The 26,063-nt window shown below is 32.6% G+C and overlaps 2 protein-coding genes and 2 pseudogenes across 2 annotated transcripts; 2 read left to right on the top strand and 2 right to left on the bottom strand.

The window, feature by feature from the left end:
- Positions 1–149: 149 nt before the first annotated feature.
- On the top strand, positions 150–4,100 carry LOC100853608 (annexin D4-like; annotated as a pseudogene).
- Positions 4,101–7,153: 3,053 nt separating this feature from the next.
- LOC104881293 (blue copper protein 1a-like) lies at positions 7,154–7,795 on the bottom strand. The gene is made up of 2 exons (XM_010660903.2): positions 7,633–7,795; positions 7,154–7,539 (listed from the first exon to the last, which is right to left on the bottom strand). Exons 1-2 carry the CDS (start codon positions 7,793–7,795, stop codon positions 7,154–7,156), a joined length of 549 nt encoding a protein of 182 aa, XP_010659205.2.
- Positions 7,796–17,011: 9,216 nt separating this feature from the next.
- LOC104881292 (blue copper protein 1a-like) lies at positions 17,012–17,570 on the bottom strand (annotated as a pseudogene).
- A 6,761-nt stretch (positions 17,571–24,331) lies between these two features.
- LOC104881280 (blue copper protein 1a-like) lies at positions 24,332–25,173 on the top strand. Its single transcript, XM_010660879.2, has 2 exons — positions 24,332–24,536; positions 24,637–25,173. Exons 1-2 carry the CDS (start codon positions 24,371–24,373, stop codon positions 24,933–24,935), a joined length of 465 nt encoding a protein of 154 aa, XP_010659181.1. The 5' UTR covers positions 24,332–24,370; the 3' UTR covers positions 24,936–25,173.
- The last annotated feature ends 890 nt before the right edge of the window (positions 25,174–26,063 follow it).

The following is a 26,063-nucleotide window of genomic DNA, read 5'->3' as shown; positions in this document are numbered from 1 at the left end:
GGTCAAAGTCTTGATCAGAAAATCAAGTCTTAAAAGCAAAATTCAAACAGTATAGTCGGAATCTTATAATCAGTGAAAGGACTCCATATATTGACATGCAGTCCTTTGAGAACAGATGCCTTTCCTCTTCCCACAAGTCATTCCTTTTTTTGTGTACATTTTATTCTACTGCATCCATCCCCTTGGATGGATCACTTACTAAATCATCATCTCATATTCATGTATGAATGAGAAGCCTTTCATCTTATTGCGTGACTCGGGAAAAGAAAAACAACCAAAATGGATCCTCCAAATGACTTTGAAGCTCTCACCAAGGCTTTCTCAGGTTTGCCCCTTATATTTTTCTTATCATTTTTTTTATTTAATTTTGTTTATTTTAGTTGGACACTAAGAATGTGTTTAGAAATTATTTTAAGAAATGTTTTTCGTTGTTTTAGTATTTGAATGATAAAAATTTTCAAACATTAGAAATGATATAAACATTTTTTAGAATTACAACCAAATGAACTTTAAGAATGTATCTGATCGTGATTTTAAGAAGTGTTTCTAACATTTTTAATATTCGAAAGATAAAAATTTTCAAATGTTATAAATATTAAAAATACTTCTTAAAATCACAACCTATCACACACTAAATTATGGTATAATAGTCTTAAATTGTGAAATTCAACTTTTTTAGGCTTTTGTTATTTTCTATTTGCTTTATTTTATATAGACTTACCAGGAATTATATGTAGTCCATCTATTTGAAGCAACCTTAATTTGTATTTTTTAGGATTTGGAGTTGATGAGGATTCCATGGTATCGATCCTAGGAAAGTGGCATTTGGAGCACTTGGAATCCTTTAGAAAGAGAACTCCTAAATTCTTCTTGGAGGATGAACGTCTTTTTGAGAGGTGGGATGATCACCATATTGCATGCTTAACGAAAGAATTTCTACGATTTAAGGCACTCATGTTCTTCCTCTTGTAATAGAAATGTTGGCTGAGAGTCACAATTATGGATATCACATGGAAAATGGTTGAAAAATGTTCTCTTTTTAACCTAGTTTTAATGTATTTTGGTACTAGATATAGCCTATAAATACTTTTCTATAAAAAAAAAAATTGCAATATACAATATGAGAAAATTCCAAAATAAATATATATATATGGTATAGTACCATTCCTTCAAATAATGAAAAATAAAATGAAATAAAATTTTCTTTTCATAGACTTGTTATTGTTTGTTAACACTTACCCTTTCATATCATAGTTTCATGCCTAATCTATACTCATGGATCAATCAGATTGACTTATTTTTCAGATCAACTTTTTTTTTTTAAGTGTTTTTAATTGGCACGATGACACATTTTAGTATGATATCCAAATATACTTTTTGTGGAACTTATTCAGAAGGCACCACCAATCAAATAGTGTCGCATATGTAATTCAAGTCCCATTGTTTTGTATTCCAAGCTTATTCATTTGTATCACATTTCAGGATCTCATTACTCTGTATATTGCTTCTATCCCATTATACTCTAGTCTCATTTGTTTATACCTTAATTTTATTCCTTTATGCCTTAATTTAATTTGTTTTTATATCATAATGCTTTTATATATATATATATTTGTACCTTTATTCAATGATCTAAATTTCATCGTATATTACTAGAATGAAATTTGAAGTTTCAGAGGCATTAATTTAATATCTTAGTATTTTCCCAAGAGTGTTGTATTATATTTTGCCAAGGCACTTATATTAGAATGTGATAATATGTTAGTTATGAATGGTTGAATTTTTTGCTATTTTATGACCCTTTTAAATTTTTTTATGGTCAGGATATTGTGGTGCAATGGATCATGCATCCTTGGGAAAGGGATGCTCATTTGGTGCATGAGGCTATTACCAAGGGTCCTCAAGCATATGGCTTGCTTATTGAGATTGCATGCACAAGATCATCAGAAGAGTTGCTTGGAGCTAGGAAAGCTTATCAATCCCTCTTCGACCAATCGATTGAGGATGTTGCTTCCCCACTTGAAGGTATCGAATGCAAGGTTAGTGCCACTTTAGTCAGGTTATCACGTCAAATGAATGATATTCAAAGCATAAGCACAGTTTTTATATGAAAAATAATAATTTTATCACACAATCATTATACTTTATAATCTTTTTGAGAATCCATTTCATGATAGTTTTATTACTTCTTGTAGAATATTAAAATTTTCAAACACTCCTCTTAACGGTTTTATTTATATGATTAAAAATATATTATAATATTTTTATAAAATTAAAAACATTTATTATGGTTTGATGCATGGGATTGCTTTTTATAAGATGACAAGGCCCACTTTGTGCTCAAACCAGGTCAGCTCATATGTTTCAAGATTGGGCTAGCCGAAACAATGTGGCCCAATCATTGTGCCATAATATGCATGGCTCTTTTGTTGATAACCTAAAAATTAAGCCTCAAACGCATGACAATATAGTTGGCTAACACCAAAGTTCTTCCCTCTCAAGCCTCATCATATGTTTGACCCAATTTGAATTAGTACAAGGGCAAAAGAACACAAATCTAACTTGTTTATGATAGATTAAGGCCCTGTTTGACATCTTTGATTTTAAAGATATTTAATAAAGGTTAAATACTTCCATAATTAATGTAAATTATGGTATAACAAAAATTTGTTTTCCTACATTGATAGCTCCTAGTAGCCCTTGTGAGTTTGTATAGATATGAAGGGTCACGAGTTAATGAGGGGACTGCTAGATCAGAGGCCACGACACTTGCAATTGTGGTTAAGAATGTTGATCAGAAGAACCCAATTGAAGATGATGGGATAGTAAGGATTCTAACAACAAGGAGCAAGCTCCATCTCAAGGCAGTGGTCAAGTACTATAAGGAGATTTATGGCAAAAATATAGATGAGGTAAGGAACGAGAATGATATTATAATAAATGTGTAATATACCTTAATTTTTCTTCTTTGAACTTTAATTCAACAATAGTTGTAATTAAAATAAATTTTAAATAAAGAAAAAAAAAGAAGGTACCTTAGTTGTTTGAATGAATAACAATGATAAGTAAACCCCTTAGTAGATATATAATAATAAATTTGAAATTGTAATATGATATTCCATATTAGTTAGAAGAGAAGTATTAGGTGTTTTTTATATAGTAGATTTTTCTTAATTATGTCATCTATTTTAAAAACCATGGTGAGTAAGAGCCTAGATTTTTTACCAAGAGAGCTCTAGTTACTAAGTCTAAATCTTTGGGGAAGGAGTATAACATACCAATCAAATTATAAAAAAAAAAAAAATGGAATGTAGCAAAGGAAAACAATTTAATATTTTCATATTTTATTTCTTTTTTCTTTTTATAAAAAAGTGAACAAATTAAGTAGGAAAAAAAGTGAAAAATCACATGAAGGGTTTATTTGATTTACTTTTCTTATCATCTTAAATTACCAATTTAGTATGATTCTCATTAATCTGTTTAGGATCATGACACTCTAATGAGTTTGAAGGAGACACTTCAGTGCCTATGCAATCCCCAAGCATATTTCAATAAGGTAAGATTAATTCATCACGAACAATATCTTAGAAATGATCTTATATTTGTTTGTAGAATCATGTATTGGATTGATTGTTTCAATTCTTTTAGGTCTTAAATGATGCATTCAAAGATGATGTAGACGAGAATACCAAAGAAGCCCTAACTTGAGTAATAGTGACACGGAGCAATGTTGATATGAAGGAAATCATAGAAGAATTTGATAAGCAATATAAAGTTCCTCTAACCTAGAAGATTGAAGATGTAGCTCTTGGAAACTATAAGGATTTCTTGGTGAGCTTGATTAGAAGAGTGGCCTAATAAGAATACAACTTGCATTTCTTTAGTCAATATTTTAACAATCTTTTCCATTCTTGTAAACATGTACAAACACATTTGATGATATTAGTGATATAATTAAATTAAGCTTGTATTTGTTAGGAAGTTTGTTAAGAGTTTGTTATGTTAGCTCAGATTGTAAGTAATTAACTGAACCCTCTTGTAATAGCTATATATATCATAATCAATAATAGACTTAAGTGAGTGTCGTCATTCTCACCAAATCCTTTCTCTCTCTAAGTTGGTATCAAAGCAAGTTTGCATTTGAGAATTCCTCTCTCTCTCTCTCTCTCTCTCTCTCTCTCTCTTCTTTCTCTTTCTAAATTCTTCCATTTTTTTCTCGAAATTTTTCTCTAGAAACATGTCTTTGACCTCTTCTACTTCCTTTGGTGCTCTTATTTGCCTCTTGCCTCTTTTGTTTCAAATTTCAATGTTTTTTCTTTTTGGTTGGATCACAATAAGTGCTACTAATGGCGAGCTCAAGCACTTTCAACTATACGAGCTTAAGGATTTGAAGGCTTTTTGTTTGGATTTGTTCTAATTCTGCCTCAATTTGTCAAAGTTCCTTGTAACAGTCATAGTTCTCCACCAACTAGGGTTTGAAATCTTGATTTTCTAATTTGAATGAGACATGATCAGTTTCTTATAAGCTAGATTCTTTTATTGATGAGCGAATCAATGCTCAATCATGTCAATCATTGTGCTACTACTATTGAAGTTTGGTCCACACGTGAATAACTTTTTTGGTCTCAATTGAAGGCCAAAGTGATGTAGCTTTGTATGATGCTATAGACATTAAAGAAATGAGCTCTTAGTGTAGAGGAGTATATTCTTAAGATGTGAGGTTTGACTAACAATCTTAACTCTATTGGTCAGGTCATTATTGATAAAGATCTTATTCTTTATATTCTTATTGGATTTTATCCTGAATATGAGTCAATCATTATTAATCTTACTTCAAGAACTGATGCTCTCACTCTTCAAGAGGTTTAATTTGTCATATAGACTCATGAAATGATGATTCAACATGAATTGGTCTTTTTGCCAACTGATTTGCAAAATTCTCCCTCTATTAATGTTGCTTATCGCGGATGCTTTCTTGTTGTATTGAGTAATGCCAATCATGGTGGTAACTCTCATTTTTGTGGCCATAATGGCCTTGACAATGGTAGTTCTAGTCATGGCAACAAGCCAATTTGTCAACTCTGTGGCAAGATTGGTCATGTGGTTGCTAAATGCTACAAAAGGTTTGATATTAGCTTTTCAAGTGTTGATTTGACTAGTTATCAGGAAAATGTTGCTTTCACCTCTAACTTTGCATATCACGAGTGGTATGTCGATAGTAGCACGACAAACCACATCACTGTCGATATGAACAATCTGACTATCAAGGTAGATTACATGGGCAATGAGAAGCTTATGGTTGGTAATGGTTCTAAACTTGCTATTTCTCATTTTGGAAATTCCTTCTTACCTTGCAAAAGTTATTCTAAACCTCTTCTCCTTAATAACATCTCACATGTTCCACACATAACCAAAAATCTTTTCAATATTTCTCAATTTACAAAATATAATAATGTTTTAATTGAATTCTGTCATGACTACTGTCTAAGCAAGGACAAAGCTTCAAAGAAAATTATGGTGGAACGAGCTCTTAGGAATGGTCTCTATCAACTTGATCTCACACAATCACAATCTTCATAGTCCAAGTCATCTTCTATGTTCAAGGCCTTGCTTTCTCTGCTACAAGAGCCTAGTGTTTCTCAATCTAGTTGTCAAAGTGTGTCAGTCAATTCTTCAATAAAAAAAGTCTTGGTTCCTATATTGTGCTTCAACTTCTACCACTACAAAATTGATTTGGATTCAATCTCTATTTCATGAGTTGGGTCTTTCTCTTGAAAAACCCTCATGTGGTGGTGTGATAACATTAGTGTTATTGTGTTACTTCAAATCCTATTTTTCATGCCAAAACTAAACATATCGAGATTGATATTCAATTCATGCTTGAGAAAGTGCTCAACAATGAAGTGGATGTTTGTTATATTCCATATAAAGAGCAAACAATTAATGTCTTTTCTAAGCCTTTGTCTATTTCTCGTTTTCTTTTCCTGTGTAACAAGCTTTCACTTAGTACCATCGTTTAGCATGCGAGGGGTATATTAGTGATACAGTTAAATTAAGCTTATACCTATTAGGAAGTTTGTTAAGAGTTTGTTATGCCAACTTAGACTATAAGTAACTAACTAATCCTTCTTGTAATAGCTATATATATCAAAATCAATAAGTAATAGTTATAAATATATATATATATATATATATATCAAAATCAATAACAGACTTAAGGGAGTGTTGTCATTTTCACCAAATCCTTTCTCTAAGTGATGAGCATCAATCTCTTCCATACAAACCAGACGGTAAAATAAGAATGAAATGCTCATCATTTCAATTACAACTTGGTAATGTAAAACCAAGAACTAGCAAAAAATTCTAACTGCCACTACCATGTCCTACCTTCTTGCATGCTTATTTTTGAGACCTAAATCAATCAAATTCAGATAGTCCCTCATTGTCTCGCGCACACAGTTCACCAACAATTCTGTCATGGTCGTTCAACTCTCCTTCAATCACATACAAGTGGCATCAATCTGGAAACAAGTGACAGAAAGAAGGTAGCAGATCACACTCAAAAATGACAATGCACAAAGATGATTCTGTTACCCAATTGATGGATGTTTGACAGAATTTGTGGAGTGGTTCTAGCATTAAAAGAAGATAAGGAGATGCGCGCAGAATGTTGAGACTCAAATGGGCATACACAGCAACCTGCACTATGTTTTGTGACCAACATGCAAAAGTTTGTACCATTTAATATTTCAAAGGGAACATAAGGAAAGTATGTACTGATCCGAACTCAGTCCATGTTAAGCTTCATTATTTTCGAAAAGTTCAGTAAAGAAGTGCAGACACATGTCCAATTCTGATGCTCTTTGCAGTAAATATGAAGGAAAAAAATCGCAAACAAATAAGTATGCCTTATAAATTATTAGAAAGATAGTGTGAAAAGTCAAAGAATTAAATTAGATAAAAAGAATGAAAAGAAAAATCAAAGAATTAAATTAGAACGATAGAAACAAAAAAAATTGGATGTTTCATTTCCACTCAAACTTCATCTCACATCGCATTTTTCAGTCCAAAAAATAATTGAATAAAAGAACAATGAAACAAAGAAATCTCTTGAAAACTAGATGATCAAAGGTACTCCCGGAGAAAAAGCAGATCAAACGACTAGGAAAGCAACAGCAACCATGGCTGCCATCAGCAGCTGATACCCAGACACCGAGATCCCATAAGCAGAACTGGGTGCTGGTGCTGCGGGGGTTGAGGGGGCTGGTGCTGCGGGGGTGGAGGGGGCTGGCGCTGCGGGGGTGGAGGGGGCTGATGCAGGAGACACCCACGCTTCCAGCACTGTGATGGCAAGCTTCTGTCCATAGTTGGCACAATGGTCGTTCACACCACAAATATACCACTTCCTTCCAGGGGTGGCCAGTGTAATCACATCATTTCCAGTGGTAAGAGCCTCATTTGCTGGTGGTATAGTGCAGTTCGTGAAGGCAGTACCGTTAACTTTGAAGACATTGTGCCTTCCCGCCGTGTATTTGAAGACTGCATGTATGAGAATTGACGACAATATCTTTAGCAGCTTGAATTAAAAGAAGTCATAAAGGGAAAAGAAAGTGATAGTTTGAGCTACATTACCTAGTTTATCGCCAACATGAAAGACTTTGTCCTTGGCCCAGGCTACATAGTCGAAATTAATGGTCCAACCTTGATCATCTCCAACAGTAAACTCAGTTGCCATGGCCACAGCAGGAAGAAGAATTGCGAAGATTGCAAGGGCAGCTAAATGTTTAGAAGCCATTAGAGCTGATTGAAGTTGATTAGTGGTAAAGTTTCTTTATACCAGCTTCAATGTGTTTCTCCGACTTGCACTGATGTCCATTTAAGGGTCTATTTATAGCAACTTTTTTAGCTCGGAGTTTCGTCGAAAGCCTCAACAACCATGAGAAACAGGCTGGGTCTGCAGGCCACAGCGTGTTGCCAGGTCAAACTCTGGTTAGAACGAAGTTATGCCATGGCTAATGTTGGACAATAGTTACAAAACAAAGAATTTTCTTCTTTAAGCGATTTCCTTTGTCCAAACATACTATCCAATAAAGAACGATAATTTTTTTGAACTGGAGTCATGATTTTGGCATAAATTATTAAACAATGGCTAATTGTTAACTTTAGAAGTACAAATGGAACTCCCTTAAGAGGGTGACTCTTGCCGGCTTGGAGACTAGGCTGGAAAAAGGCAAATAGAAAAAGTGGGACCACAAAAATGCCAATCCAAACCCAATTTGGACGACCTTTTAATTAATCTAAGTTGTTCATGAAGCAATCTCTACCACTTTATGATCCATGACTCAGATATGCGTTTTATTCTTAAACACATGTCATGGTTGGATCACGCATGTTACAGAAAATTTGAATGGAAATTAATTATGTAACGGCACGTCAAATGCAAAATTGGAAGCAATACTACTTTAATTAGTTTCAACGTCCTAAAAAGTTTAAAAGAAATTTAAGGAGGCATGTAATGCAAAAGCTTTTAAGGATTTTCCTATCACGTTTGTATGTCAGCCTGATGTATTAGCAACTATACCATCTTTAGTAGAAGCATAGCTATATACATGTGAGTCGTTCAAATCAAGTGACACATGGCATACTAAAAAGCATGTATCAAAATGGGATCGGGTTGTTTGAAATCGAAGCCTATGGAGTTTCTGTTCCGTCCCAAGGTTATGATAAGATAGGCTTTAAAAGCAATTAACTTCACACATAATACACAGTGCATGCAGCCTTATCCCTAAATCAAGGATCTCACTATCATTACCTGATGATGCATTAATGAGGTATGTGATACAAAGTAACAAAGCTATTCAACAACCGATATAATCAAACTTTTTGTTTGGGTTACCTAGATATCTCCATTCCCTTCCCTGGGCGATAGGGTGTATGCAAAAACATTGTAAGACCCTAAATCTAACAAGCGGAAGCATATGCATATTAAAACCTTAGATCAACAACTTCATAGTGCATTAACTGAGATATGGATGTTGCCAAATCATTTCCAATCAATGAAGAGTCTCATAAACTGAGAGAGCTTCCACTTGATTGCTAGCTTTTCCTTGGTTCCTAGCACTTGAGGTGGTAGTAGCCTCACAGAGGGGTGGTGGCTAAGGCTTTGTTGGGGAAATGTTTTCAAAACAGTTCTAAAAAATAATTTTTAAAAATTATTCATTGATGTTTTGTAGTACAAAAATTTGTTTTGGATCTTGAAATGTTATTAATCTATTTTCTATATCTTGAAATTAACTTTTATTCATAGTATTCTATTTTTAATCATTCCTCATATTTGTATAATTACTTTTTAAAATAACCCTTAGAAAACAATTGAAAATAACTAAAAGATGATCTATAAAAATATCATATTTTCTGTTTTTTGGTTTTCAAACATATTTTCCTTCTTTTTGCCTAAAGAATAGAACATTATTTTTAAAAATAGTTATCAAGCAAAGCCTAAGGCTCTCCTCTCTAAAGTGAATGGGAAGACAGTAATGGCAAGAGTAAAACCCTAAACCCCTAAGAGAGCTTCTAGTGAGCTTAAACAACTTGAGCCCATCTTGGGCTTAGGTACTTAATCTATTAAGTAACTAATTGATTAATTAACCTTATTAAGCTTCAATTAATCAATTAACCCAATCCATAGAGACCATTCATAAGCTCTTGTGCAACCTTGCACATTGACTAAAAGGCTCTTATATACACATATGAATAAAGAATCCAAATAACCCTCAGTAAACATGCTATCAAGAAATACGAGTTTGAGCAAAGACTACTAGGACCCATAGAAAAATTATTGGCTTCCTTAGAATCCAAATTTGAAGTTAACTCAAAATCTCATTACAGAGAGTCAACTACACTCTAATATCTTATGATATTACAATAAGATACAAGAACTCAGGTATGTGATCTACTATTCACCATATGTAGGTTCCCCATGAATTGGTGTGTATAATCTAATTAGGTATATGCTATCAATCTCTCAAAATTGTCTTTACAATCTTTAAGTACTCTTAAATCTTCCTATTATGTTATCAACTAGCATACTCTAACTCACAAAGAACATATATCAAATTCCAATTAAGGAATTACTACAACTATATATTTCTTGATCACATGTCCTTAGGATCACCCAAAGGGACATGTTTTCTCAAACCCATGAGATGTCATGGTGCCTATCTTGACTATACCTTTTGCCACCAATCTTCATTAAGAATGACCTATTTCATGAGAAATATTTGACCACCTTAAGGTCTCACCTATAAGTCAAAGTCATTAATGACTTTAGCCCAAGCTTAGTGTCCTCTCAAGGCTAAGAGCCCATAACTACTTGATAGTTAATGTCATAACTTACCATACACACTAGTACACTCACCATAGGAAACTCATCTCGATAACCAAGACAAGTTATCCTCTTAATGAGGAGGTAGTGTATTACAACCTCAAATAAATTGTCTAAATTCATGAATTAGCTATGACAAATTAAATACTTACAGAAAACTTATGACTTGGATCTTCTGTACAACTCCTAATACACCTAAATCATGTACAATGCAAAAGATATCAGACTTAAATGCTTTAATAGTATAATGCATTGATAAGACAAATAAATCGAGGAAATTGGAATCTTGTTAATGAATAATAAATCCATCATTATTATTATTACATCATGTCATGTTTTTTAAGGGTTTTATCATAACACTTTCTAAAATTGATGGCTAAACTAAGGTAGTATAAAACTCTAAGGCTAGACCAAGACAGGGTACACATAAACTATCCTAGTCTTTGTTGCCTCATATACTCTATTCCTATTTGTTTGTCCTTTTATTAATGATCGAGGACTGAGCTGACCATCAAAGAGGGTCAATCAAATCCCCACTCTATCTTCTTCTATATCACAAAGATAGGTCATATTCAAGGATAGAGTTGCTACATTTTAAAGAGGGTGAAACACATTGATGTTGTCTATGGTAAATGGTAGAAAAACCTAAATGATAGTCATAATGCAAACTTACTCAAGTGGCAAGTGACTGCATGAGGACCTTTCAGCTTTCCTACAACTCTAAGAGTAGATAACCACAATGGAAAAGAGGATGAGGAAAGAAAACAAGGAAACCCTGCCAAGAATAGAGGAGCTAGTGAAAAGAAACAAGGGTGTTAGCTCAAGAAAATGTGAAATTCAAAGGGTTGCATGCAAAAAAAAAAAAAAAGTAACATTACACAAAAAATGATCAAGAAATGGATTTGTTGATTCTAAGTGATCAAAACATTATCTGAGGTGCATGACCTTGTTGTCTTAGAGGAAGGCCTTAATAGGCAATTGGGGTGGACCAAATAAGACTCCACTATTGGCACAAGAAAGTAATGTAGAGCTCATCGTCTTCATGTCTTGTGAGAGATTGTCTTAACACCATTTACTCATGACATTCTCCATGAGGAGGCTACGCCAATGAGTTTGTTCTCTCGAAGTTCAACATGTTTAGCAGTACTAGTACTAATCCCCACAAGTATCTAATGCATTTATGCCAAATGATGGTACATAACCACTTATTATGCAAAGTCTTCCCCTTATGTCTAAAGGTACCAACATTATTATGGTTCCATCAATGCTTGTCCGAATTAATCTTGAGCTTTGGAAGTTGTGTTTATAGCATACTATATTCACTCTATTTGATAGGAAAAGGGGTTGGAAGCAAAAGGTGTAGGAGAGTTAATACAGGCATGCATATTTGTAGTGATTTAACATTGAAATATCTCAAGTTTGGTGATGCACCACGCAAGCAGTGATGATGGCTTTCAAAGGACTTCCAAAGGGTTCAAACCTCATTAACTCACTCTCTAATTCAACATGGACAACCATATAGGGATTATTTGCTAAAGCAAGGAAATAGGCCATGCCAGAGAAGACCTGAAGTCTCAGTGATAAAGAAAGCTACCTCATATGGTGCCCTCCTTATTGAAGCATCATTCGGTCAAATTCGTAACTAGTCGGGAAGTAATAGGAAAGATGTCTCTCAAATTGAAAGGGAAGAGAAGAAGCGATGTAGAGAAAATATTAACCTTCATCTAGAAAATTGTTCCAAACCAACTATATGCTGCAGAAAGTGTCCTACTAACACATCCTCTAAGAGATTAAGTCACTGAAAAGATTTTGACCATCCAAACCCTCATAAGTATTGCGACTATGATGAGGATCGAGGGAATCAGACCGACAAGTATTGAAGTCCAAAACGACATATAAAAGAGTTTGTAAAAAGTCGGAAGTTAAAGGAGTTCATGGATAAGAAGGGGATTTGCAAGAAGAAGAATAAGATAACAAAGAAAGACTCCTCCTTCCACCTCTAGGGCCACCCTCGACAATCATTGCCACTATTCATAGTAGGTTACGAGTTACCAGGGAATGATTTTTTTGTTTTAGCAAAAAAACAATCATAGGGATATTCATTATTGATTACTTTGTTCTGAAGCCTACTACATATATATATATATATATATATATATATATATATACAAATCCTTCTAACTGCAGTTGTTGCTTTAGCAGTTCTTGATAACAGTCTAACTAATCATTAACAATAGTCTGTTCATATTGTTGCAGGTCTTGAGGTGCGGTTGCTGCTTCTGGTAGTCTGTTCTTGTTGTTGCAAGTCTTGAGGTTCAGTTACTACTCCTAGTAATGTTATGTTGTTCAGTTATAGGGCATGGGACAATGGAGAGTTTGATATAAAAAGTGGAGAACTGTAAGCTTGGAAGATGCTTGGTGAAGATATCGGTGACCTGACCAGATGAGGGAATATACGTATTAAGGGTTTTATGAAGAACTTTATCAAGAATAAAATGAAGATCTATATCAATGTGTTTTGAGCGGGCATGGAAGATCAGATTGGCAGCTAGGGCAGCTGCACTTTTGTTATCACACTAAACTAAGGGAGGAAGTTCATCTGATAGTGAAGGATTTGAAACCAAATAAATTTTATTGAATTTGATTTTCCTTCTAATTTTCTTACATTAAACCTAATAAGAGAATGTGAGATTTCTTCCTTTTTTAAAAATAAAAAATAAAAATTCTTTCCTAACTATTTTCATAATCCAAACAAAGCATAAGTCTCTATAAGTGGAAAGCAAATTAAAAATATCCTCCCATTCTTTGAGTGGTCTTTGAAAGTATAACTCATCATTCTTCAATAATCTAAAGGCTTCTATATATAGGCTCACATTATTTCTTCATACTGCGACATTAACTTTATATTATATTGATAAAATAAAAATAAAACAGCAAGGTATAAAAACATCAATAAAATTCAAAAAAAAAATAATTTGTAAGACTGTCACAACAAGTATTCATCCTCATTTCTCTTTTCCATCTTTCATATTTCGAAGATACCATTTTCTTTCAATCATATAAAAAATAATTGAATAAAAAAACCATAAACCAGAAGAAAATTCTTGAAAACTAGATGATCAAAGGTACTCCTGGTATAAAAACAGATCATCAAACAGCTAGGAAGGCAAGAGCAACCATGGCTGCCATCAGAAGTTGATAACCAGACCCAGAGATCCCATCAGCAGAGTTGGGTGCTGGTGTTGTGGGATTGGAGGGGGCCGGTGCAGGAGACACCGACTCTTCCAATACAGTGATGACAAGCTTCTGTCCATAGTTGGCGCAATGGTCGTTTACACCACATGCTAATGTTGTATGACAATTATAAAAACATATTTCTTTTGATGGTTTCCTTTGGCCTAGACATATATACACAAATATTGAATCATAATTTCTTTGAGCAATCACTAGTGTGTTTTAGGTATGAATTAAATAGTGATTAACTTTGAAAGTAGTACAAATGGAAGTCTTTTGAAGAAGTTATTCTGGCCGGCTTGGACACTAGGCCATACTTACACAACTAGAAAGTGAAACAACAAAAGTCCCAATTCAAACTCAATTTACGTGACCTTAACCTGGGCTGATTATATTGGGAGTCTCTTAGAACATTTAGCAAGCTAGCAATATCGAAATTTTAATCAACGACTCCACCTGAGTTTCCATGGTTGATAATGAGCATCTACGACTTTATTTAAATGGAAAATTTTATGAATCAAATTCATGTGGAACAATATTTTGAAGCTTCATTATGTGATGAAATGCTAAATATGACATTGTAACTTTGTACCCTAGCTTAGTATATAGTATTGGACATCATGATCTAACCAAGGATTAAAGTTTCAATGTAATGCCTTCAAACATCGGGTATCAAATTCCTTCAATACAAATACGACAAGGCAAGAAAGTCCAGTGATTTCATCACCAATTTTTCAACCATTTTTGGGTTATAAACAACCTTTTTCACCAAACTAATTTGCATTTTAGCTTTTCTTTTTAAACTTTTGTTCAAAATAATCTCTTTCTCTTTCTCTTTCATCCTTTACTTTTTATTGTTCTTTTAAAAAAAAGGAAATTGGATTTTCATAATGCTGTTTCAATACATATTTGAGACCAGTGGAGTAGTTTGAATGTATGCCTCCTTGGCATCTCTACCTACATCAGGAAATTAAGAACAAGAGTCAAACACTAGTATATTTGTAATGTCTACATGCAAATTTATTAGCATATGTTTCAATAAAAAAAAAAGTGATAGACAAGACACAGGCAGGCACTTAGAAATTCTGGTCGTGCATTGCTTTGCTTGCTTCATAGTAAATCATTTAACTTGAAAGATCATTCTGCACAAGTACCGTGGTTTTTATTTTTTAAAATATCATTCTCTGATAAAAATAAAAAAGTAAAAAAATAAAAAAATTAAATTAAAAAAAACATTTCTAAAACTGCAGTAATTTTATGCCTGATGAAATCCATGTTATGAGTTTTGTATAAAAAAGATTTTATTTTTTATGTAGAACAAAAATACAAGATCAATGGTCACATGCTTAGTAATTTAAAGTAAATTCATTTTTTTTTAAGAGATGGGTTTCAAGTGATAATTTTTATTGAAAAGGTCTTCATATTTTAAAAATATTTAAAATAAATAAATAATCATAGCTTGAGAACGGTAAGAAGAACATATTTTCCACCCACTTTGTGGATTTAAAGATGTCCTTTGGCTAATAAAGTTCAAATCTATGATAAACTATGAAAATTCAAAATTTTAGGCTGATATGAAATTAGAAGTTAGGAATTGAAATTTGGCTTCATACTTGTTATTTATCGAGAATAAATAAATAGGACATTCAAATATACTACTTAATACTTCCAAAAACTCATTTTCTTCTTGTGTGGATTCAAGAAGATACCAATATTGAGTTTGGTGTGGACTTCAAGTGTGCTTCGAAAGAAGGTGTGAAGTTAAAATAGAAAGGTATTAATTAAGTGGTTCGGAAAAGATTGGTGGCCTGAGTTAAATAAAACCTTGTATTATTCAGTTTTTGTTCTTCATAGTGGATATTTTCGATCACTTGTATACCCATGGACTTTTATTTCTTAAGAGATTTTCCACCTAAAATCTGGTGTCATTGTCTCTCATTCTCTCATTCTAATTTTTGATTTATTTCCAATTATTGATATCATATATTATTGGAGCATGTATGTTGAATGGATGAAATATGAGTTGAAATTGGTGTAATTATCTTTTGGATATTCTTAAATAATTTTATGCTCAATTTGATAAAGATATCAAGTAATTAGAAATATATGAAGAAAGAATTTGTTTTTATAAATTTGTGTTGGAGAGTATTGAAGCATTTTTGCATGTGACTTGTATTTATATGATTTTTATTTATTGTTGAAAATTATTTGAACAAAAAAATATAGGTTTTGAGAAATTCTAAGGAAACATAATAGGTGTTGGGGTACTTTACCCCACCCCTACTCTACCCTAGGTGTAGTTTAGGTGAGTTTGCTACGTTGAATGTGGTCCATTTGCTGCCTAAACTTGCCAAGTGAGGTGAGTAAATCTTCATATGTGGATCATTTTGTGCTTTAAACAATACTTTTCAACACACGCTTTCCCTCTGACTTCATTCCTACACACAAATATACAAGACACTGCAAAAGCTTAGGAAAAACTAGGCACTTGCCTCTAATATAATAAAAGAAACATGAATACCACTCACAATTACTTAGAACACAACTATATAAAGTCTTATAAAATAGCAATCTTGAGTAATTATTATAGTAAATTATAAAACCAGCCTTATACTTTTACCCATCTCTCAATTTAACCCTTAAATTTTGTTTTGTAATGAAAATCACTCTTAAACTATGCTTAAATATCAAATAAGCTCTTTCCTTAAGATTTTTCATAAAAAAAAAAAAAAAATGGATGAAGAAACCCATGTGACAAGCATATAAACATTAACGTGAGTTTGTATATGATATGTTTGGATATGTTTAATTTGTATACTACTTGTCATAGGGGTTTCTCCATCCATTATTTTTTTAAAAAAATTAATAGAAAAACTTATTTGACATTTGAGCATATTTTAAGGTTGACATTACCTGGAAAAAAAAAAATTCAGAGACAAAATTAAGGTAAGAGTGAATCACATGAGTGGTTTTTGTAATTTATTCTAATTAGTAATACTAATGTATTAGTTTAGGTTGGTAATTCTGCTCTAAAGATTACTAGTTCAAGACACAAATTTGAATTGTATACCGGCAAGTTCAAGTTAAAGACACAAAATTTGAAACTCAAGTAAGCATATATATTTGAAGTTTGAAATTATAATAGAATAATAGCATTATAAAATGTGAGATTGTGACTAAATTCATTTCACAATAGATTCATCTTCATTTCTCTCTTCCATCTTTCATATTTCCAACATACAATTTTCTTTCACTCATACAAAAAATAATTGAATAAAAAAACCATAAAACATAATAAATTTCTTAAGACTAGGTGATCTAAGGTTCTTTTGGAGTAAAAACAGGTCAAACAGCTAGGAATGCAACAGCAACCATGGCTGCCATCTGAAGATGCTACCCGGACCCAAAGATCCCATGAGCAGAGCTAGATGCTAGTGCTGTGGGGATGGAGGGGGCCGGTGCAGGAGATGCCGACGCTTCCAATACAGTGATGGCAAGCTTCTGTCCATAGTTGGCGCAATGGTTGTTTACACCACAAATGTACCACTTCCTTCCAGGGATGGCCAGTGTAATTACATCATTTCCAGTGGTAAGAGCTTCATTTGCTGGTGGCATAGTGTAGTTAGTGAAGGTCGTACCATTCACTTTGAAGACAGTGCCGTCCCGCCCTGTATTTGAAGACTGCATGTATAAGAATCAACCGTAATAATTTTAGCATCTTGAATCAAAGGAAGTGATAAAAGGAACATGAATTCCTAGCTTAGCTTAAGGCTTGAGCTACATTACATAGTTCATCTCCAACTTGAAATACTTTGTCTTTGGACCAGGCTTCATAGTCGAAATTGATGGTCCATCCTTGGTCATCTCCAACAGTAAACTCTGTTGCCATGGCCACAGCTGGAAGAACAAATGCTAAGATTGCTATGGTGCCAACAAACCGCTTAGAAGCCATTGGAGCTTATTGAAGTTGAGTAGTCACCAAGTTTCTTCTAATGATCAGCTTCAATGGTTACTTGAACCGGTGATTTTCATCTTGGGGTCTAAATTAAAAGTTTATTTATAGCGAAATGTTTTGACCTGTAGAATCTCATTGAAAGCCTTAAAAAAAAGAAAAAAAAAAAAAGAATGAGGAACAGGCCGGATCGCCGGCCACGGGGTGTTGCCGGAGAAAACTTTGGTTGGTAAGCAGTTAAGCCATGCCTAATGTTGTATGACAATTATAAAAACATGTATGTTTTGGCGGTTTCCTTTGGCCTACACATATATACACAAATATCGAATGATAATTTTTCTGAGCAATCACTAGTGTGTTTTAGGAATAAATTAAATAATGATTACGTTTAACTTCGAAAGTACCACAAATGGAAGTCCCTTGAAGAAGTTATTCTGGCCGGCTTGGACACTAGGCCATTCTTACACAACTAGAAAGTGGAACAACAAAAGTCCCATTCCGAACTCAATTTACATGACCTTAACCTAGGCTGATTATGTTGGGAGTCTCTTAGAACATTTAGCAAGAAGCAAGCAATGTCAAACTTTTAATTAACGACTCCACCTGAGTTCCCATGGTTGATAAAGAACATCTACGGCTTTATGATTGACTAAAGTGATCCTGAACTTTTTTTAAATGGAAAATTTTATGAATCAAATTCATGTGGAACAATAAAGTTTCATTATGTGATGAAATGCCAAATATGGCATTGTAACTTTGTAGCCTAGCTTAATATATAGTATTGACCATAATGATCTAAGCAAGGATTAAAGTTTCAATGGGGTTTGCTGCAATATTAGTTATCGGGCTCCACGGATACCAAATATGATAAGGAAAGACAGACCAACGATTTTATCACAAACTTTTCAATTGGTGGGGCACTAAGCAAGGAATTGAGGTGTTTTAAAAAGGTAGGAATGGAGTCATGGGCACTTTAACCATCAAGTATGCACATCGACGAAAGGGAGGGGTAAATATGCAATCGATCACTGATTATCATCGGCCGATATATCGACGATATTTCCAAAAAATTTCCAATATTTCTATCAATATTTTCAAGCTCCTCTTGCCATCTTACTTGGCCAACTCGAACCAAAGTTAAAAAGTTTAAATTGAACCCTTGGCAGTCGTTGGGCCAACTTTGCACTTTGTTGTATACAGACAAACATTACTATATTAAATAGATTATAATTTTAATATTAAAGAATATTTTAATATGCAAATTAATTATAATTATTTTATTTTAAATTTAATTTAATTGATTACCAACCATCATTATAATTTTCTTAGTAAGTCTTTTTTTTATATCATTTATATGATAATTAAATATAAATAATATAAATATTAAAAAAAATATACATGTATCATAATTTATTTTACATCATTAAATAGATTTGAATTAAATAGATTATAGTTTTAATATTAAATATATTTTCAAGTTATACATATTATTATTAATATCATAAATTTATGCATGACATGTTCAAACTCACAATCAATACTATCAATCCTTTCAACAAAATGGGATCCCTTTGTCTAATAATGCGATGAAACCACGGTGATATTCATTTTGGTACTAAAGTACTATTGCCATATAATATGTATAAATTGTTCTCATTGAATGAAACCAAATATTTATTATCCTAATTCTAAGTGTGCACTTCCAAAATTCATATTTTGTATCCTTAAAATCCAAATATTGATATATCTGTATTAACTGATATTTTCATCATTAACCATACTGTGGACCCATATTTTTCACATGCGTCCCCACTCAATCGGCAAGACTCGTTTGTGTTGGGTGAAAAATTGTAATTTATAAAAAACTGAATTCGCCACTTATTTTTATTATTTTATTTAAGGGAAAATAAAATAAGAAACTAAAACCCTAAAAAAAATGTCTCCTTAAACTTTTGAAAAAACGTGTATTTGAAAAACTCGAGTCTAGGTTCAGGGATCAAGTTACCTATTGGAAAGATACCTTAAAAGGTAACACCCCTCTAAGCCCTAAAAAGGTCTCTATTGGCTAGGTTCAGGGAAGTATGACAATTAATTGATTGATTGATTGTGCAAAGGAAGCAAAGGTGATCAAGCTTAAGAGTAAACAACATAATATTCATAACCAAACAATCATTCCACAAGAAACACTCATGTAGGAAGAAGGGATTGGCGTACCTGAGCTACATCCCAAAGTGCTTTCATAAAAATATTGAAGTTAGATTAACAAATATAGCACACAACATGCAATTCATCCCATTCAAATAATCAAGTAACAAACAAAGCATACAAACCAACAACATATATCTGAATTTGCATACTCAAAGTTTGCATATTTGCATAATTATAGGGATAAAAGGCATGAGAGACATACATGGATAGTATGCATAACTTATGGTGTGCTTACACGTGATGAAATAGGGTTAGAACAATTCATGATAATAAATAACTATGATAAAAAAAAACACTAATATATATAACATTTGTACAGCTAAAAAAAGGCAAGATTCCAAAGGAATATCATCTATCACTTAAGACATACATATAAGCTCATTATTAAATTTAAACTAATACTTTAGGTAGCCATAAGTATCAAAGTAGCTAAGACAAAAACATGCAGTAAATGGGTAGAGCAGTTTCACTCACTTGAAAAATCCTAAACAAATATCTCAAGACATCATTTCAACATGGGAGGAATCATATGACATCCTCATTATGTCTATATTACAATACCAAAGCCAAGATCAAGTAAAGACATATCAATTAACTCCAAGTTAAAAGGTAAGTTAAACATTGTATAAAAATCCCAACATGCAATCACAACAAGAACCTTTAAAGAATAAATCCTAAAAAATTATCTAGAAGTGGATTTTAATTACAAAAAAATTTGGAGGCCTCTTCTATATGTCTAGATTATCAACCAAAAGGCCAAGCAATTTAGCAAAGCTTTGATTGATTCCAGTTTACAAAAACATCTCTAAAGGTCTAGACCAGGACAAAATTCAATAGTATGCATAAACTGATTTTTTTTAACTAACATAGAAGTGCCACAAAATCATACAAAAAAAATCACGCAACATGTTTAGAATGTCTACTTTACAAGAAAAATAAAGACAAGGTGATCAGAAGGCACACAGATCAATTTAAAAACAATCAAACAACTCTTCTGTTCAAAATTAGGGAAGTACAATGAATGCAACAAGGAAAAAAAATATCTCTTTTGATTAGGGAAACTATTTTCAATATTTTATGTGTGTGAAGTCAATTTCAAGAAGTCTAGAATCAAGTAAGAATATCAAATAAAATTTACAAGGTCACCTAATAATTTATTTTTACAAAAATATTTTGAATGTCCAAAATCAGGTGAAAACAGAATCCCTAAAAGACTCATTTATATCTTCTATTTTAGAATTGCTTTTTAATTCAAACAAAGTTCTAAATTCATATTCAAAATGTCTAAAATATCATACAATCACTAAAAAACATCATAAATAGGTCAAATCTAATTTTATTTTCAAGTGTGAAATAAATTGAATAAGTTGATCAAAAGAAGGTTTTTGAAAAGTGATTTTTATGTAGGAGTTCCACCAATTCCCCAATTGATATACACAAATAGAAAGCAATAAAACAATAATAAATAAATAAGTTAATTAAAAATAATAATAATACATACCTATATCAATTACACTTACAAAATAACTTTAACGTGTGTATTCTTATTTATTTTATCATTTTTTTTTAAGTTTTTCCAATCATTTTTATGAATTTTGAACAATTTTCAGTTCATTGATATTTTTGTCAAAATATCCACAGATATAATTTTCAATATATCTGTAAGATTCAAGTATCAATATATCTATATTTATTGATATTTTCATCCTTGAGTATGTATAGATTTTATATATATATATATATATATATATATATATATATATATAAGTAAATGAGAGATTGTATTAGTAATGCCTAGAAGTGGCGAAAAAAGTACACACAACTTGTGTATGTTTATATATATGAGAGTTTGGGTTAAAAACAACCCCATTGGCCAAACAAATATGCATTTTGACCCTCATTTGAAACTTTTGTTCAAAATGACCTCTTTCTCTTTCATCCTTTATCTTTTATTAAATAAAAAAAATTGAAACTATATTTTGAAAATGTGGTTTCAGTATAAATTTAAAATCACATTTCGAAAATAAGGTTTCAAAATATGGTTTTAGTATTAAAATTGTGTCTATAAATTTATATTGAAACCTTACTTTCAAATTACAGTTTCATGGAAATTAAAAAACAAAAAACAAAAAAATAAAACCAAAATTACAAATTTGAACAATAGTTTCAAAAGAAGATCAAATTAAGCTAATATTTTATTTGGATCAAAGGCTGACTTGACCCAAAATTCTATATATAATATTGTTTCAACTACCAATAAGGTAACTAAAATTAAAATTAAATTATAATAAGTTTAATTTAGTAAATAAACTAATTTTAATTATTTTGTTTTTAAATTATATTTGAATAAATTGATTATTTAAAATATAAAATTTGAAAAATCCTTTTAATAATTTTTTTTCTATCTCATTATAATTATCAAATATAAATGAAGCATAAATTTATAAATAAAATGATAAATATTTTTAAACAAAAATAATGTTATATGTCATAATTTCTTTTATGTCTTTAAATATGTATAAACTAGATAAATAATTTATTTAATATTAAATGTGTTTTCAAGTATTATATATCATTATCCAAAGTTCAATATTGGTAATATGGTCTTTAAAAAAGAACTTTCATTGTTTTATCATTTCTTGTAGTTTTATCGATATTTCTATAAGTTTTGATTTACTTCTATTCTATTGATACTTTTCATTCAAATTTTGATCTGATATTTTCGTCAAATTCAACCATCAATATTTCTGTATTTTTTGATATTTTAATCCTTGTACCTAACAAAGCTTTAATTGACAAATTTAATATGATATCAATGTTGGAATTTTTATGTGTGGACTTACATAATCAATTTGATAATATCATAAATCAGTGTTAATTTATTTTTTGCATTATGGTCCATAATGGGACTGGACACATATTGTTGCTTGATTTTTTATGGGCTCACCCTAATTCACTTGACTGACCCATTAAGTCAAGTCGTCCAAATAAAGTGTGTAATGTGTAATATATATATATATATATATATAGATGTGTGTGCATTTTGGAGAGCACTCTTTTTTCTTCTCTTTGGAGAGCACTCCCGACAAACACACACACACTTGCACTTTGGACTGAATTTTGGGAGGCAAGGGAAGAGCTCATTGATCCCTCATTCTCGGACCATCACGCACCCGGAAAGCAGCTTATTGGATATCAGAGGAAGAAGAAATGGCTTCCCATGGCATGAACCAAGGTAACTGGATGAATTTTTGCTATTAAATGCATGCTTAAATGTTAACATGAGATCCTATGTTATTTCAATTCTCTTCAATCAAAGTATATTATTTTATCAAAGGTTATAAGTTCAAACCTCACTACTTATTTATTTCTCTTATTTGCTAAGTCCACGTACCGTCCTAAGGACTATTAGGTAGGGATGGTATCAAATTATAAATTTTTAGTGAAAAGCCAAACTTACATTTGTATTTTATAAATGTTCAAAAAGAAAAAAAAAATGAAACAATTTAATTAACTAATTTTTATAATAATAAAAAAAATATTCCACACCAATCAATTTTATAAAATTGTGTACTAGTATTTTATATTTAGTGAAATTTTACTGCAATCAGTTGACTAGTTAGTGGTTTTCCATATGTTTAGCATTGAGACAATCTCTATAAGTGATTTTCCATGTGTGACTGAATATTCACGATTGTTATCAAAATGCACTTGATCAATCAAAACGGGAAAATAAACTTAATTTAATCAATCAGAAATAAGTCTAAAAGTTATTAATTTAAGATATCCTAGGTAATACCGTGATCAAGAATATAAGCTTTCAATTAATACAAGGATAAGCCCACAACTAGAAAGAAATAGGAACAAATCTCATCACTATAGTCCTTCCTTAAGCATGAAGAAAGAATAAGACGGAGATTGCAAGAGAATGATGAAGTTTAAAACCCTAGAAAGAGGACTGGTGGAAACTCTTCTGTACTATTGCCCTGTAATCTACTTTTACTCGAACTGATATATTAGGCCAAAGACAGGGCCAGCTGTAGCCCATGATAATGGGCACAAAAAACTGAGCTAAGAACAAAAAAACGCTCCTCAACCCTGATAGGTTGGACCTTAGGGTTACCACAAGCCCAATACGAAAACCCATGCATCAACTTAGGCTAGGGTGATGAAAATTGAGTTGGGCTTGGCACAACAGCACTTTGTCGTTGTGCATGTCCACCTAGCCACAAAGCCGGCCCCAAGATTCACTTTTCCAGGGAACTTCAATTTGTGCTTTTAAAGCTAAACATTGACCATTCAATGCTCGAGTGTGTATGTCTGGACCGAAGAAAACGGCCAAGAGAATTATGGCTTTACAATTGTCATACAATAATATTAATTAGTCATGGAATAATTGCGCACTAACCAAAGCTTTTTCCGCGGCAACGCTTTGTGGCCTGCAGACCCATCCCGTTCTTCATGTTTTAGACGCTTTCAACAATATTCTGGTCTAAACATTAACTATAAATAGACCCTTTAGAGCCTAGGATGAACATCAACAATCCAAGAAACCATTGAATTACAGTACTCCTCAACTTTAATCAGCTGCAATGGCGTCTAAACTGTTGAATATTGCCCTTGCAGTCTTCGCAATTGTTCTTCCCGCTGTGGCCATGGCAACTGAGTTTACTGTTGGGGATGATCAAGGTTGGACCATTAATTTCGACTACGAAGCTTGGGCCAAGGACAAAGTATTTCGGGTTGGCGATGAACTAGGTAATGTGGCTTTAGCCTTAAACTGTCACTTTATTTTCCTTTTGTAGTTTCTTTTGATTCAAGCTGCTAAAAGTCCTGTTATCAATTCTCATACATTCAGTCTTCAAATACACGGCGGGGCGGCACAATGTCTTCAAAGTGAATGGTACCGTCTTCACGAACTGCACTATACCACCACCAAATGAAGCTCTTACCACTGGAAATGATGTGATTACACTGGCCACCCCTGGAAGGAAGTGGTATATTTGCGGTGTAAACGACCATTGTGCCAACTACGGACAGAAGCTTGCCATCACTGTGCTGGAAGAGTGGGCGTCTCCTGCACCGGCCCCCTCCCCCTCCACCACCACAGCACCAGCACCCAGTTCTGCTTATGGGATCTCGGTGTCTGGGTATTAGCTTCTGATGGCAACCACGGCTGCTGTTGATTTCCTTCTTGTTTAATCTGTTCTTAGAGGATTGCCTTCGATCATCTCGTTAATTTCATTCGGTCTAATGGTTTTTGTTTAAATTATATTTCATACGTAAAGAAAATGATAGGTTGAAGTTGTGAGAGATGGAAGAAATAAATGAAGATCAGTATGTACGAGATGAATTTAATTTGAGTGAGAGTAAGACATTTTCTTTTTCTTCTATATATTATTTTTTATTATCTTTATTTAATTGTTTATATATTCTTTTTCTTTTACTTAAGAGGAAAAATAATATTTTTTTGGCATGTATTTATCAATCTATTAATTCATTTCTAAAGTTGTCTCCATTTACTTATTAGAGCTTATTGAATTTTGGGCTTAGCAAGTTCCCTCATATCTTCTCAGTAGGTCACCTGACACCCGAATTCGTCCTCAATTCATCGTCTATCAACTTTTGTTTTAGAGTCATTAGCCATCGTGAAGGATCGCTATATGTTTTTATTTCTTATTTAATTTGTTTGCCCTTAAATTAAATAAAATAAATGAGGGCTACAAGTCAAAACAATGAGAATCAAATTTTCAAATTAATAAATAAACAACCGCTTTCATATAAATAAAATTGATCAAAATGAGAGAGCTAGCGCTCAATGCCACTACGGGATAGGGTCCACATGCAATAAGCCCTTTGATATCTTGTATTTCTACCTCCTCAACAATCAAAACAAGGTCAACCAACTGTCCTTGCGTGTGGCTCACAGGCTTGGACTAGGAGCTATCGTCAATGGAAGCCAATTGCAAGCATTGATAGGTCATGCTAAAAGTCAAAACTGGCTAGCATCTAGCACGAAGCTTATGATTGGATAAGGAACAAAAGACTCCCAAAGCATGAGGGGTCGCCATAAGACCCTATAATATCCAGAATCATATGGGCTGTATCGATAAGAGCCTAATGAAGACACAGTTGATAAATTTGGCAGCTGCTCTTTAGAACTAGATATGATGAGAAGAGGGATAGAATGTGTATTTCTAGAACATGGCAAAAACCCAAGCTGATCTGGTACGGTTGATAAGGGAGATGTAGAAAGTGAACATGTTAATATCAACCCGTATAAGT

Source organism: Vitis vinifera, chromosome 13 (assembly GCF_030704535.1).
Source record: "Vitis vinifera cultivar Pinot Noir 40024 chromosome 13, ASM3070453v1".
Classification (NCBI taxonomy): Eukaryota; Viridiplantae; Streptophyta; class Magnoliopsida; order Vitales; family Vitaceae; genus Vitis; species Vitis vinifera.
The sequence above is the reverse complement of the archived record's forward strand: the minus strand, read 5'-3'. Positions and strand labels throughout refer to the sequence as shown.